At 35.5% G+C, this 16,079-nt stretch overlaps 1 protein-coding gene across 15 annotated transcripts in view; it reads right to left on the reverse strand.

Annotated features, from left to right (window-relative positions):
• The window catches only part of GPATCH8 (G-patch domain containing 8), a 111,911-nt gene that overhangs the window by 10,445 nt on the left and 85,387 nt on the right, over positions 1-16,079 (reverse strand). For all 15 annotated transcript variants that reach the window (XM_007482438.3, XM_056816947.1, XM_056816953.1 and 12 more), the window contains one exon: positions 14,021-14,164. In XM_007482438.3, coding sequence (XP_007482500.1) covers positions 14,021-14,164 — 144 coding nt within the window. The remainder of the gene's footprint in view (positions 1-14,020; positions 14,165-16,079) is intronic.

A 16,079-nucleotide genomic window follows, 5' to 3' on the forward strand; every position in this document is an offset into this window, starting at 1 on the left:
TTAAAAGTATTGAAACAAAGCAATAGGGTGGGAGCAGCAGAATGTTTTTGTGCCTGTTTGAAACCCCCAAACTCAATTTTTGCTTTTTCTCCTCTCTAGACACACAATTGGCTCTCTAGTCCCAAATTTTAATGGGACCTATTACTCTTCATCTGGCATTTTCCTTTTGGATCACATATAGCTGAAAATAGTTTCTCTGCTCAGTCATCTCCTTCACCACCTTTCACATTTTTCCTTTTTGGGAAAGCATTTCCCAATTATATAGCATTTAAGAAAGAAGTCATAAAATGCTACTAATGATCACTCTCTGAGGGTTCCATTTTCCTAGGTCCCTCTCCTACATGTGCTCCATTAGACTGCCTATCTGTTGGAACCATATCTATGGAGTGCTAAATATATTGTGCTTAGTCAGGAAAAGTCTGATTATGAAACCAAATTTGAAGGGGGTGGGAGTGGGGAGGAAAGAGAGGGGAACAAGTTTGAAAGTGAGGGACAGAAACATACTCAGCACTATAAGCTATGCCACAGAAGCTAACAACATTTTGTGCTATGGTTATCATAGGGTTAATACTGGAAATCTTTTGAGGCTTCCACTTTTAAATGAGCATAGCCTCAAAAAGAGGCAATCAATTTTAGAAGCAGATGTTTGGGATATAAATTTTAAAACATTTTTCAAATTTAAAGACCAGTCTAATTGGATTTTATTACTCAGGTGAGTGTGAGTACTACTGTGACAGAGTAAACAGTAGCAGAGATATTTAGCTTCTTCATTTGACCAATTTTCTGAATTTTATGTATGGGTAGTTCCTAAATCAGCAACGCCCTCCTAGGAGCTCTCTCCTAGATAAATAAAGCTATGGGCACAAAATTCTGAGAATTTTGTATCTAAATCCTCTCCATTTAGTTGTGAATAATTGATTTTTTAAAAAAATGTAAGTTGCAGTCCCTCCCAGGGAAGTTAGATGGTTCTGTAAAAGATGCGGCTTAAGTTGCCATTCTACTTCCACAACTTACACAGGAGCCCAAGTTTCCCATGGCTAAAAATGAGAGCTGAGGCCTCAAATGTCAAATTGGAGGGAATAGTTTCACTCTAATTCCATTAAAGCCTGTGTAAAGATTTTCTTAAACCCAAGGTTTTCTCTCCTCTACTCCAACATAAAGCTCAACATTAACTTGAAGATGTGGATGTTCTAAAGACAAGAGGAAAAAGGAGAAACAGGACCAGAAACTATTTTATTCTCAAGAAAATGTCAGTGTGGGGGTGGATGAGTAATCTTCACGGGTATTTAAAAAGCAAATAGATTTTTCTAGGATGGTTTAAACACAGATCTGCTTGAAAAGTCCTCTGATCCCACCCTTATTTTCAGGGTCTATTATTTGCAAAACACCAACCTTAGCTTCAGCTTGGATTTTAAGGACCTAATGTTTCCCCCCAAAAGTTCAATACAGTCTTAGGAAAACAAATGTCCTACAATGAAAAAGTGTCATCCAGTTCTTATTCTCTCTAGTTAGCAGAGAAGTTTCATTTGTAAAGAAAACTAAATAGAAAGCATATACATTTCTAACTCTTTCAGGAATAAGACCAGAAGGGGTGAAATGGCAAAGGTTAGGACCTTAGATACATAGACACCATGATTGGCAATAAAAAGAGCCTCAATTCCATCAAGGTATAAAGTTCTTACAGTCAGTGGGGTTTTCCAATGGCTGCTTCTAGCTTCTCTCCATAAGATCACCCAGAATAGTTTCATAATGAAAATTGTAAACATGCATTTCTATTATTTCTATTCTCCTAATTAATGGAATTGAAATTATTTGGTAGAACTGAACCCAGGTCAGAGGAGGCCAACTTATCTGCTCAGAAAAAAAAAGTAAGTGCTTTGGAGAGGTGACAAAAATAATTGATGTGGCTTCAAACCATAGCAATCTGCCAGGAAGGACTAACTTATTTTGCTATCATTCATAAAGATTCAATTTAAGAATACAGGCTGTAACATAACTTATTCCTTACAACTGTTATCAGTACTTTTAAATATCCCCAAAGTAACATTATCTTATATACTTCTAAAATATTTCTAAAGTTTATACATAAAAAATATTTTTAAGGCACCTTATTACTAAAATGCACTAAACTATACCATATATTACTGGCCAAAAGAGAAAGTGAACACAAGACTATTTCTCTTCTGAACATTATTTCTCACAAATCAACAGGTTATCTCTAGACTTTATGAACCCACTGTGAAATGGAAGGAACTTCTAAAACAAATAACATGTTAGTTTTCAATCATGACTGTAGGAGTTCAGATTAATTTCTACGGCTAGATTTAATCCTCCTCTAACAGAAGATGGAGATCCTCATCAACCACTAACAGACATGACTGAGGGCTCTATAGGCTACACAAGGAACCAACTAGAAACTAAGAAAAGTCAGAGAAAATCCTGTCCAAACAAAAAAATGTCTTTATCAGGATACAAATGTGGCACCTCATCCCCTACTATTATACTACTCAACACCTTAAAACACAGGTAAAAATTCTGGCTTCTATTTGTCGATGTGACTAACTGCTGGCAAAATTATTTTTTATCTTTCTGGGCCAAAGTTTCCTGAGCACAGGCAGATACTCACTGGGAAATACAATGGGACCAGGGTCCCAAGGCAATTCTCTTCTAAGTCAATCTTAATTAAATGTCTACTATATATCAAGCACTGAAGGTAAGACAAAAACTAAATCGTTCCTGCCCTAACAGACTTTGTATTCCTTTGAGGAAAATACAACAATACAAACTAGATAGAAAAAGTAAATAGATGAAGAGATCAAAAGCTTATGAAAAATGGTGGACTTTAATAACTGTCATTTACATAAAATTTTCAAAACACATTAACATATATTATCTCACTGAACTGAATAGCGTAAGATCCTTTATCAAATAGGTACTACAAGGTATTATCACTATCTAACAGAAGAAACCAAGCTTCAGAGTTACTAAGTAACTTTTCCATGGCTACATGGAACTTCCAGTCTGTCTGATGCCAGGTCCAGTATACTATCCATTGCACAACACTATCTCTCATGAACCTTAGATTTTGGAAGAACAGATTTTAAAGGGTTCAGAGAAAACATAAATAGGTTCTATAGGAGAAGTAAGGCCAGGAAGGATGGGAAACTCTTGAGAATAGTTCTCAAGGCACAAAGAAGAGCTTATTTAAAGAGAACAATGTGGATGCAGGAGAGCTCATCAACAAGATTTTAATTAAAGACCTGTATAAAAGATAGTAAGAATGTTCTATACTAGAAGGGCCTTTTGTTACTAGAGTTGATGCCCAAGGAAAAACAGAAAGCAAGTACCTAGCTATCCTTGATGAATTCAGTTCAGTAGGGTCTGGAAAACTATAGATATTAAAAGAAATGGCAGATATGATTGTTGAGCCAATATCAGTGATTTTTGAAATGATAAAAAACTAGGAGAGGTACTGTAGGTTTAAAGAAGAGTTAATGATATCCTGATATTCCAATAAAGGAAGAGAATAAATAGATTACATAGCTTTTAGTAAAGTACTTGACAAAATCTTTCATGTTATTCCTTTTTAAGAGAGAAGTGAACCTGATGATGATATGATTAGATAGAATTGGAATGGCTTAGTGCTAAGGAATAGTCATTAAAGGTTCCATGTTACCTTGAAGGAAATCTCTGGTAGAGAGCTCTTGGGATCAATCTGTGTTTGGTGCTGTGCTATTTAACACTTTTATCAATGATTTGAAAAAATGCAGATAGGAGGAAGTTTTCCAGTTTTCAAATGCTATAAAACTGTGAGGGATATTAATTGACGATAATCAGGATCTAAAATGATCTTGACAGGTTAGATCACCTGGCCAAATCAAATAAAATGAAAATAAGAACAAATATAAAAGCTTACCCATGGATTTAAAAAGTCAACTTGACAAATACAAGCCAGAGAAGGAATGGCTCTAAGTAGCAAGTTTATCTGAGAAAATCTTTGGAGATTCTGAGTGGTCTTCAAGCTCAATATGAGTTAACAGTATGGTAAGGAGCAGTGTGCCAAGTGTGATGTGATCTCAGACTAAATTAAAAGATACACAGAATTATAAAGTGATAGTTCTGCTGTACTTTTCCTTGGCCAGACATCTAGAGGATTTCCATTCCCCTAATCTGGGCTGCATATTTTAGGAAGGACACTAACAATGAATAATAAAAATAAAAAACACAAAACACCCCAAACCATTAAGCATTTAATGTATATGCCAAACACTGTGATAAACATTAGGGAAACAAAAAAGAAAAGTGGCAGTCACTTCTTCAAGAAGCTCATCATCTAATTGTGTGAGAAAACAACATACACGATGGTTCAAGTTTCAAGGTAGATGGAAGAATAAAAATTCTTAGGGTGCAGTAGTAGAGTGGAATGAAGAGTTTAGGACTCCTTAAGTTGCTTCAGGAGGTCAGATGGCACTGCCTGTGGCTTTGGACAGTAGAGTAGCAAGACAAGTGTTAAAGACCTAATGGCTATCTATCTTACCACAAGGATTATAGTTGGTTATCACTACTTTACCCAAGAAATGTGAGCATCTATGTCTGTTATAGTAAGGAGGAATGGGGGGAAGCAGGAAGGAGGACCTTGAACTAGGCAGGGATTCAAGATTCCTTTCTATATGGGTAGAGTCAGTGTCCAGCCAAGAGAGAAAAAGGGGTATGGACAGGAGAATTGGAGGAAAAGATCCCTTACTGCCAACAATCTCTTTGTTTCATACCCTTTTCTCCAAAACACCCAAGATGGGGTTTGGAAAGAAGGATGTGAGAAATGGAAAAGTGCCTAAATAAAGACAATCAGGAAGATAAGGCCTTAAGATCATGCCAGATGAGGAACAAATGAAGGAACTTTAGCCTGAAGATTTTAGAGGGACATGATTGTTGTTATTCAATTGTTTTTCAGTTGTGCCAGACTCTCTGTGACCCCATTTGGTGTATTCTTGGCAAAGATACTGGAGTGGTTTGTTAATTTTTATCCAGTTCAATTGCCAGATGAGGAAATTGAGGCAGAGGCAAACAGAGTCAAGTGACTTTCCCAGGATCACATAGGTATTGAGTGACTGAAGCCACATTTAAAATCAGGAAGATGAGTCTTCCTGACTCCAGGCCTAGTGCTCTATCCATTGTGCCACCTAGCTGACTAAAAAGAATATGTTAAGCTATCTTTGCTTAATAAATGTTTGTTGATTGAAAGGAAAGAAAACACATTTACTGAGCACTTATATGACAATTATCTATCAAACACTAGATACAGGAAGAAAAGCAAGAATTCTGCTTTCAAAATTTTCAGGAGAATACATTCTTGTTTAAGCAGAGTCTTTACTGACAATTTGATTCTGACTTAAACCAAGAAAACTAGAATAAGAGAGACAATGAAGTATAGGAAAATCAGAGGAAAGGATCCTTCAGATAATCACTCCTGGCTTATTTTACCTGAAAACAAGTTCAGGTATGCAGAACAGATAGTCTATTCTATTATGCAGTTTATTCGCTTTATGGCTAGTTAACAATTTCTTATATGGCTGCTGGGAAAACAACAGTAGCAGTCTCAATTGGAAAACAAAACTTCCAAGCCCTGGGAAAATAAAAGGGGCTCTAGGAAAATAAATGGATTATTGCTATAGAAAGCAACTCAGAGCCTGGGATATGTGAGTGTCCTAACAATGATGATGAGAAGTATTAAGGCTAAAGCCATGCTCAAGCTGGGTACAAAACGGACAGAAATATATGCTTAAGGTTTCTATTAATTCAGCAAACAGAATAAAAACAGTCTTTTTATATCTTCAGCTTCCCTTTCTTCCTGATACTACTTCCCCTCCCCCTCCAAGTCTAATTTTTTCTTTGCTTTTAACAATTGGCCCTTTATTAAAACAGAAAAAGATCCGATGTCAGATATTTAAACCTCCTATTTAGGTAAATGAAGCTCAGAGAAGTTAATTGACTGGCATGAGTGGCAGAGTTGGCCCCTACATTCAAAAATCACTGAATCCAATTCACTTTTGGCTAAAGCATGCTGTTACTTCTCCCAAGTATTTGGGTTTTCGATTTTATGACTGTTTCTAGAATGGAAAATTTTTAACTTCTCTTGAAGGAATCTGAAACATCACCAAACATGTAGAACAACTACACTGTTTTGGGAAGAAGAGATTTCAAATCACATGATTCCTAAGGTTATTTATTTAGTCCTTCTGGGATGCTCAGAGTCAGTCAAGACAGACTGGTATCTTTCTCCTCTCAGGTAACCCCTTTATCCCTTTTCCTAAAAGCTATGCATGTAATCAATTGCTATAGTTTCCTGTCCAGACTCCTTTCCCCTCTCCTAAAATCTCAGGAGTCAGGGATCTAGAGCCTATCACACTCCATTTTTCCATGCAATACACCACAACTAGACTCAGATTTCCCACATTGCAGTGCATACTACTGAGATGGATGGAACTCCCTAGGCAGGCCATCCATAGCCTCAGGACCTAGAGTTCTTGCTTCCAGTGTTTGAGCACCAGTATACCCAGGTAGGAAATCAGGGGCTGAACATGGGAAGAGCAAAAGAAATTTCAGACCTAGGGCATGGTGGGAGGAAGAGGGGCAATATTAATGGTAACCATAATTGTTGGAAAATAAGATTCCTATTTTTTGTCTGCATGAGACTGAAACTATGCTGTTTCCTAGAAAGCTACTGAAACTATTGCTCATTAGAGATAAAAGAAAACTAATAAAGTAAATTATGAAGATTTTATTTGGCCATGAAAAACTAAAATAGTCTTTTATGTTCACTTTTGACTAGGTCAAATAACTTTGCAATGCAATGACTGCATGTCACATCGGATTAATCCACATAAGGTTTATGATCAGCCTTCATAATTTGCCCACATAGAAAAGTTTACTTACAATCTTAAAAGATTTAGAGAAAGCACTATTGAGTGGTTAAAACTTATACTAATTGAAAATACAACCAATGATTATATTTCTTTGGCCTGATCTGTTGAATTAATCTGAATTCATGTTGTATCCTGATAGCTTGTTCACTTAGCACTGTGTGCTTGGCCTTCCTTTCTGGGAGTCACCAAAACAGTCTAAAAGAGAGAGAGAATTAATGTAACCACAGCCAATCTGGCATTATGGAATAAGAGTTGCAGCAAACAGTGTAACTTATCATAGAAAGACACTCAGTCATAGTAGCTACTCACAAGAAATTCAATGAAAGACCCTTTTAAGATATGGTACGTATCCTATAGCTAGGCACATCTTTGAGGTACTTAATAAGGCAACCCCAAAATTTTGGGATGGGAAAATAGTTTAAATTATGTACACAGAATCACAAAGACAGATTTTTTAATGTCTTTGGGTTAAATACAAACGTATAATGACAAAAGAAACAAAAAAGATAGCAGGAGAGCAAATGCCCAAAGCAGCACACCAACAATGACAAAGGTGCCTCTTACAAGTATTAAAGAGAAACTTATCAAACTAACATAGGTAAGCTGCCACACTCATTCACAATCCCATCACAGGATGAAGCATCAGATAGATTCTACCTGATATAAGGAAACAAACAAAAACAAAACACTGAGAAATATTAATTGTTCACAGATGGGCAGAGCCAATATAATTAAAATAACAATCCTACTTATATTAATCCTACTTATTCAATATCATTCCAATTAAATTAACAAAAAATTATTTTATCAAGTTAGGAAAAATAAAAACAAATCATTCAGAAGAACAAATGATCAAGAATATCAAAAGAATTAATGAAAAATGTAAATGAAGGAGGTCTAGCAATGCTAGACTTTAAATTGTAGTATAAAAACAGTAATCATCAAAACTACCAGGTACTGGTTAAGAAATAGAAAGGTAGATCAAAGGAATGGGATATAAACATATAACAAAGAGCAACAGAAGATTATAGTAACTTTGTATTTGACAAAATCAGAGATACCAGTTTTGGGGGTAAGAAATTACTATTTGGTAAAAATTCTTGGACAACTGGAAAGTAGTTTGGTAGAAATTAAATATATACCAATATCTTAGACTCTTCACTATGATAAGAACAAAATGGATACATGATCTAGACACAAAAAGTAAATTTGAAGGACAAAAGGGGCAGCTGGGTGGCTCATTGGATTGGGGGGGGGGGAGAAGGAGGGAGAGGAGGAGAAAAAGAAGAGAGAACCTATTAACTATTAGATTTATGGCCAGAAGATGAAATTATGAGTCAACAAGAGATGGAGAGCATTGTGAGAGGTAAAATGGATAATTTTGAGTACATTAAAACTGAAAAGTTTTTGTACAAATAAAACAAATGTTGACCAGATTGGAAGGAAAGTAGAAAACGGAGGGGTGGTTTATAGATAGCCTCTCCGAAAGAGGTCTTTTATCTAAAATATGTACAGAACAGTCAAATTTGTAAGATTAAGAGACATCTCCCAACTAATAGGCAAAACACATGAACAGATAATCTATGAAGAAATCAAAGCCATTTATGAAAAAATGTTCTAAATTACTACTGATTAGAGAAATGCGAACCAAAACAATTCTGAAATATCTCATGCCCATCAGATTGGCTAAAAAGACTAAATGACAAATGTTGGAGGGGATGTGAAAAAATGGGGACATTTAATACTCTGTTGGAATGGTGAACTGATTCAACTATTTTGAAGAGCAATTTGGAATTATACCCAGATTTATAAAACTTTGTATATCCTTAGATCCAGCAATACCACTGCTAGTTCCGTTTCCTAAGGAGATCAGGGAAAAAGGAAAAGAAACTGTGTGTTCCAAAATATTCATAGCAGCTCTCTTCGTGGTGAAAAAGAACTGGAAATTGAGGGGATGCCCATCAATTTGGGAATAGTTAAACAAATTGTGACATACGATTATGATGGAATACTACTGTGCCATGAGAAATAATGAGCAGGCTAATTAAAAAAAAACATAGAAAGAACTATGCGAGATTACCCAGATGATACCTTCTATGTGGTAGGAAGGAAAAAGGAGGCTGAGATATCTGTAAACAAATTCTATTAAAAAAACACAACAATGAAACAAAGCAGTGAGTATAGTTCTGGAATATTAAAATCTGTGCTGGCCTGACCTCATTAGTCATCAAAACCATATCTAGCCTTCACCAAAAGATCAACAAATACTAATGCCAACACTGGAAAATTTTGGCTAGAATAATGAATATTCTTCAAATACATTTAGCTAATTACTAGTATGTGAATGTTAATCTGTAACAAAATGGAGGGGGGGGAGGGGAGGCCAGGCCTTATAGCAGAGTTAAGAAGTCAGATTCTATAAGCAAACTTCCCAAAGAAGTTGAATGAAAACTCTTAGGAGAATGCACAGTTTAGAGCAACCTCTGGCTCCTAAACTAGTTGTTCGGGGTTAACCACATTCATCAACCCACAGGAATTCTTCAGGCAGGCTCAGGTTTTTAAGGGCAATAGGTAATGGGAAAGCTGAGAAGAGGAAGAAATCTATTTTTCTGCTCCCCCAAGGGATGGTGAGTATATAGGGTACGACATGGAAATAAGACAGAGGTGGAGATAAATTCAACCCTGGGAAGGTCAGCTAGAATTTACTGATTCACTTACTACACAGTGATGCTCCAGAGAAAGAATGTGGCCCCGATATAGGTGAAGTCCCTCTCAACCTATGTCTTTAGCTATCTGTTTTAGACTATTAAAATAAAATTATCGTGTTCCCAAGCCCCACCCCCAAGTTTTGAAATGAGTGACTCCTTCACACTTGCTCTTCATTTTAAAATCTCCTGGGGAAAGAATTATAAGGGTCAAAATATAGTACATTTGACATTCTGGCATCCTATTAGTGGATGTCTACAGAAAACGAACGACAACAATAGTCATTTATTACAAATTTACAGGCACATAAGTAGCTAAATGAGCTTAAACAAAACAACTTCATGGATACCATAGTGCTCTGATTTTCTAGAAGTGATAAGTATCTCCCAAATACTAACCTCAACTGTCTTTTCTCACCTTGTTGATTTCTTGCCATTCTCTTCTTTCTACTATGTCACATGGGAAAGAGATTTGGTTTCTCTCTTTAGGAACTTCATTTGTTTTGCTTTAGGTCCAGTAGCTTTCAATATATTTGTTTTTCTGATCCCATAAACACAAAATATATAGAGAATCTTTTGCTTAGGGTGTGTTTTGAAATGGGCAGATATTTTACTATTGGCAAGCTACTCTGAATGTAATTATAATCAACAAAGAAGGTAACTTCAACTTCAGAACCGCCACCTATGCTGTCTCCCTTAATGGAAGTTCAAAATGGTGATACCTTCCATCAGCAAAATAAAAACCCCAGAAAGTTACTATTTTCAATCCTTTTTGTTCCATATCTGCCACCAACTATTATAGTTAATGGTTTATATAATAAAATGTTTATAAATTATGCTTGTCATGAATATTTACTAACAAACTTATGCAGAAAACTACTAGGTACTGACAGAATTAACTAGTCATAACTTTTTACAATGCTATCACAGAGAAATGAAAAATAAATTCAGCCACCATTAACTAGAATGCTGATAGAATGACTAAAACTATAAATGACAATCCAGAAGAGAAGAAACTGGTCTTGGTAGCTGCTACTAGACTCATGAAAGAAAAGTCTTGCAGTTCTTCACAGCAAGAAAAACCACAATTCAAGTTAAGATAGAGCCTATATCTAAACAAGAGATTTTGAAAAGGACTTTTTTTCATTTCAGAAATATGTATAGTACTTCCTATTCTTATCATGACCATAAAGCAGAAGACTTTATTGTTAGGGGGAAGGCATCTTTTCCAAATAAACCACAGCTGCCCTATATGCCATACAATTTTTTTACGAAGTTGAAGCTGGAGTGGAAGGAAAACCAAATTTAAGACAATGAAATCCAGAACAAAAAACAGAAGATTATGAAGGGTCCTGTTGGTTCAAAAAGGGTGTGGGTGTGGGTGTGGGAAATGGTTTCTAAAATGCTGTGCAATTGGAAAACTTAAATTTTTAAAAATTGGATACTTACCCCAGTTGAGATAGGTAGGTGCTTGAGAATACAGACACAGGTAGAGGTTGAAGAATGCTGATAAATATTTTTAGTGGCCAATATTGTAGGATATGAAGATGGGGATTAATTAAAATAATAAATAATGTGAAAGTGGTACTACTGCCACAGAGAGAGGTATCTTAGGCTGAAAAAGGAGAGGATGTTTTAAAGCAATAGTCCCTAGCAACTGAATATGTGTGTGCTTTTAAAAAGAATTTCCAATTTAGTAGGAGTTAGTTAAAAAAAGTTTAATTTCAATAATTATACTAAAAGATAAACTAATCATCTGTCAAATTTGGTTTTTAAATTTCAGAAAATGATAAAAAACTATGATTTTAAATATTTGTACAATGAAAAAATTTGGGGAGTCAGGTGAAACAAGAAAATAGGGTTAGAGATGATAGCTTCATTTCATTTACAATTCTAACTTCTGGCTAGGCATGTGAAATATACCAGAATTTAGATAAGTCATTAACTTTTTACTATTTTTTTCTTCCTTTGGACACAACCAAGAGCTTCACTAGAAAATTCAAGAATGCTTACACGTATCACTATGGCTTATCATTAGGGTGCTAAAAATAGTTATGGTACCTCATATGCTTTTGTATCTGTGAAAGATAAAACATCTTAAAAATTATGCATTTCTGATTTAAATTATTTTAACTTTAGTTTTTATTTAGTTAAAATACATTAGCAAAGGGGAGGATCTAAAGGTATTACATAAATAAAATGTTCACATTCAGATAAAGAGTTGAGGTGATGTGATCAGCATTCACTATGAAAAAGATTATTCAGATTGGACTGAGACTGCCCATTCTAGCAATCTACTACCAGGCAATTTAACTAATATTTCTTTTAATGGTTTTAATTAGTTTTCAATGATGAAAACTTGTAAGATGCAAATCAGAGTCACTACCATATGCCTAAATGCATTTATCGGTTTAGATTCTTGAAGGAAGGCAAAACAAGGGCCTAATGACGTTGGAACACAAAAAGTTTCACTATTTCCAAACTCAATTGTTGCCAAACATCAGTCTAAAGATCAACAATTTCAGTAAAACAGCCTTACTTAAATGGTAGAACAAAAAACAAAACAAAACAAGTAAAAACCACAACTACTTATTGTGCACCTGACAAGAAGAAATATCAAAATAAATAAAAACTAAACATATATCTTCTACTTATGAACTATTCTAGATTAGTACACAGGACTCTAACTTGCATTTTCCCTAAATCTTAATTTTTCTAGTAGAAAACAGCAGAACAAGGCATCCTGTTCAAGAGATTTTTATATTAATTTTTAGTGTTTCTAAATGTTCTTCTGGCATTAGGTTACCGTTGCTATTTCTATGATGAAAGTGTATGTCTCTTAAAAGGAAGAAATTCTTAACTGGAAAGATATATATTGTCTTAAACTTTTTTCATGGTTTTTCTTTTACCAATTACATCTAATGGTGCTGGCAGGTGAGTCAACCTAGGCTATACATGTGTTATTATGCAAAGTATTTTGGAAACATGTATTCCTAAAATGCTAAAATCTCTTAAGTGGTAGAACAATAAGAAATAACTGAAGGCTGCCGCCCCCCCCCCTCCCCCCAGATTGCAATGAACAAAATGGTGAATCTGAAAATAACTAGACGAGTATTTGTTATTACATCTCACCTTTTCTTCTGTGAAGTACAATTTGGAGGTGATATAAATTATCTAGATACTGCTGCTAGAATTGTTATCCCTAACTTTTTTTTCTTCTTCAAATAAAGTCGTGCTGACAATTTGTTCAAAGTGATGACCAAAGATGTTAGGTTCAAAATAAGTCTTTTCATAATCTAGTTAATTCCATAGAAGGTGTTAGGCAAAGTCTTCTACAGATGACCCAATTCCTGCCTATTATATCACTGCTAAAAGCTAAAAACCAAAAACCAAAGAGCCCAGTTGAGCAAATTAGCCCACCTCTTACTAGAAAAGTAAAACTTTAATAGCTAAAGCCTATCTTTGAAACTTCCATGGATTTCATGACTGAAAGATCAACAAGACTGGAATCTTACCAATTCCAAGGCCCAAACATTTGCTTGTTTGAACAGGCATAACTTATTTAGGAAAGCTCCTAAATCTTCCTACTTTAACAAACCCCACAATTGTGCACTTAACACTCTGCCAATATATTCTGCCAGTCACCCAATACTTGGTGATCAAATGATTCCCAATCCTTTATCCAGACAGCACCTTGCTGTGGGATTGAAAACTCATTTCCCTTCCAAAGCTTCATCAAGGGAAATCACTCTTTTCTTCTTTAACCTCATGCTTTCTACATGAGGCAGAAAGATATCCCAAAGTTTCCTTTCTGTGCTAATTTAAAAAATGATAAAGATATCTTGATTTATTTTTTAACAAAGAATTCAACATGTTCCACCATCATTCTCTTTAAGTAAAGTGGCTGATGACAACAGTCATGAATTTGTGTTTTCCCTAGCAATATTTATCTGATGAAAACTTTCTAAAATCTATGAAATTCACAGTTGTTCCTATCACTTCCAGTTTAGAGGGGATATGAGTGCCAGAAATGTATCCATAAGAAAACTACATCTCACGTTAGTCACATAGCTTCAGGCTTCACTACAAACAAGTAGATTTGGGTCTCCACATCCACCAAATATTTATTTTTAAATTTAATTTGAAAATATAGCAGTCAGTACACAAACATGTCAAAAGGCATATTTTCCAAATGGATGTGCATATGGAGGTGCATTTCTGGAAATGGGAAATCACAACCAAGAGCATCCAAAAATGAATCCTAGAATGGAGGGAAATGAAAGAGGTGGATAGGGAAAAGTTCAACTTATAAAAATCCAAAACAAGGATGCAGCAAAGAAGATATTAAAACCAGAAACAAGTGGTTCCTGTAAACAAATAACTCTTTCTCACCTGTTTGTGTGCATGATCATAGGAGTTGATGTGATTGTCGAACTCCTGGTGTTTCTGATATTGCTTGTCACAGAGTTCACAGTAAAAGTTAGCTCGAAGGTCTTCTAGGGCTTTGGCAATGGCCTTCTCTTTATCAACATAATCCTACAATAGCAAGAAAAATAAAAATGATTAAACTTCTAGAAAAATAAAAAGAGGACTTAGCTGAAAGGGGAATGATTTTTCAGCAATATAATCCCCTAAAAGCTCACTTTAAGTAACAATTTGGTGGTAAAATCTGTACAACTGGACCATCTTTTTCATGTATATGGTTATTCAAAGAGGTTTGATTTAAAAATATTTCTTTTTGGATGCATATCTTAAAATTTTTAAAAAATATTTTTCCATGTTTCCATGATTCATTTTCTTTCCCTCCCAAAGAGGTTTGATTTGATACACAACTTCAGAGAGGAGCAATATTATAAAATTCCAGGGGGGCAGCTGGGTAGCTCAGTGGATTGAGAGCCAGGCCTAGAGATGGGAGGTCCTAGGTTCAAATCTGGCCTCAGACACTTCCCAGCTGTGTGACCCTGGGCAACTCACTTGACCCACATTGCCCAGCCCATACCACTCTTCTGCCTTGGAGCCAATTGGCTCCAAGATGGAAGGTAAGGACCTCAATAAATAAACAAATAAAATAAAATAAAATTCCAGAACAAAACTAAGGTATATATTCAAGACACACACACAAACACACACACACACACACACACAGGCTATATAGATAAAATAATATATTTGGTTAATTAAAAAAAAAAACTTTATTGCAAAAGTGAGTAGAAATCCAAGATCACTTCAGGAAAAGTAGTTTGCATTTCCACATCACATTCTAAGAACCCAATCTATGTAAACCACAAACCAAAGAATTTTGAACTCTGAAATCTAGTTATAGTCTCATGAATTTTTTTTGGCAAAGATCTTCCTATGATGTAAACTACAGATAATAATAAAGAATTTATAAACTGAAGCATTTTAAAACCCAATACAGTTCTTATATAACATAATAAGAATGGGGCAAAGAAGACATATGCTCTGTTTCTTCCTTTCTTATTCTGACATAATATTTAAAGTATGTCTTTTAAAAAGGAAAAAAACACACTTTTTAAAAAGTGACATATTTGTAAGTCACTTGATACCTTCACTAATCTAATCACAAACAGGTGAGAACAAGTTTCAATCAAAACACCCTAGACTAGAGATGGTGAACTTTTTAGAGGGGAAGGTGATGTGAGAAATATCTTCAGGTGTACATGAAGAGGGGGAGGGGAGCAACCTGGCCCTTGTCCCTCTGGTTTTCTAGTGACAAACTCTGGTGAACTCTGTGCTGGGGTAACAATGCATGTGTCCACAGAGAGGGCTCTGAGTGTCCCTTCTGGCACAAGTGTCATTCACCACCACAGCCCTAGACTATGTATGAAAAATCTTTGAATGTCATTTGATGAAGTGAAACAAAGATACAGAAGAAGCCTGTTCTAATTGGCTACGGGCTTTAATCATGCCCTGTGAGTCTACGTAAAAGCATAGGATGATTTTCCAGAAATTAGGGCATGTGGCTTTCTAGTACACTTCTAAGGAAAAATTGCTGGGAGGTAGGAAGGAAGTCTCCATTGCAGCAAAGTCTCTTTCTTTCTCCTTTCCCAAAGGACCTGCAGCTTCCAAAGGTCTGAAGAATGTTCGGACTTCCCATCTGTGTCCTAAGACACCCCAGGAACAGCCATCCTGTTTCCTGAAAGGACAGTTCATAATTGTTCAGCAGCTAATCACTAGCTAATGTGTTATCTATATCCTTGGCTTCTGCAGCTCCTGCACTCGCTGGATTGTTTTCTACTGTCTTTGTCTTTATTCAAACAATTGATTATTAGCAATTATGTTAAGTTTGTTGCTGTTGAGTCATGTTCAACTCCTCATGACTTGTGTACCGTCGTACAACAATACTTGTTCATGGGGTGTTTTTGGCAAAGATAACACCATTTCCTCTCCAATAGACTAAGGCAAAGTAATTTGCCGAGTCACAAAGATA

This window comes from Monodelphis domestica, chromosome 2, assembly GCF_027887165.1.
Source record: "Monodelphis domestica isolate mMonDom1 chromosome 2, mMonDom1.pri, whole genome shotgun sequence".
Classification (NCBI taxonomy): Eukaryota; Metazoa; Chordata; class Mammalia; order Didelphimorphia; family Didelphidae; genus Monodelphis; species Monodelphis domestica.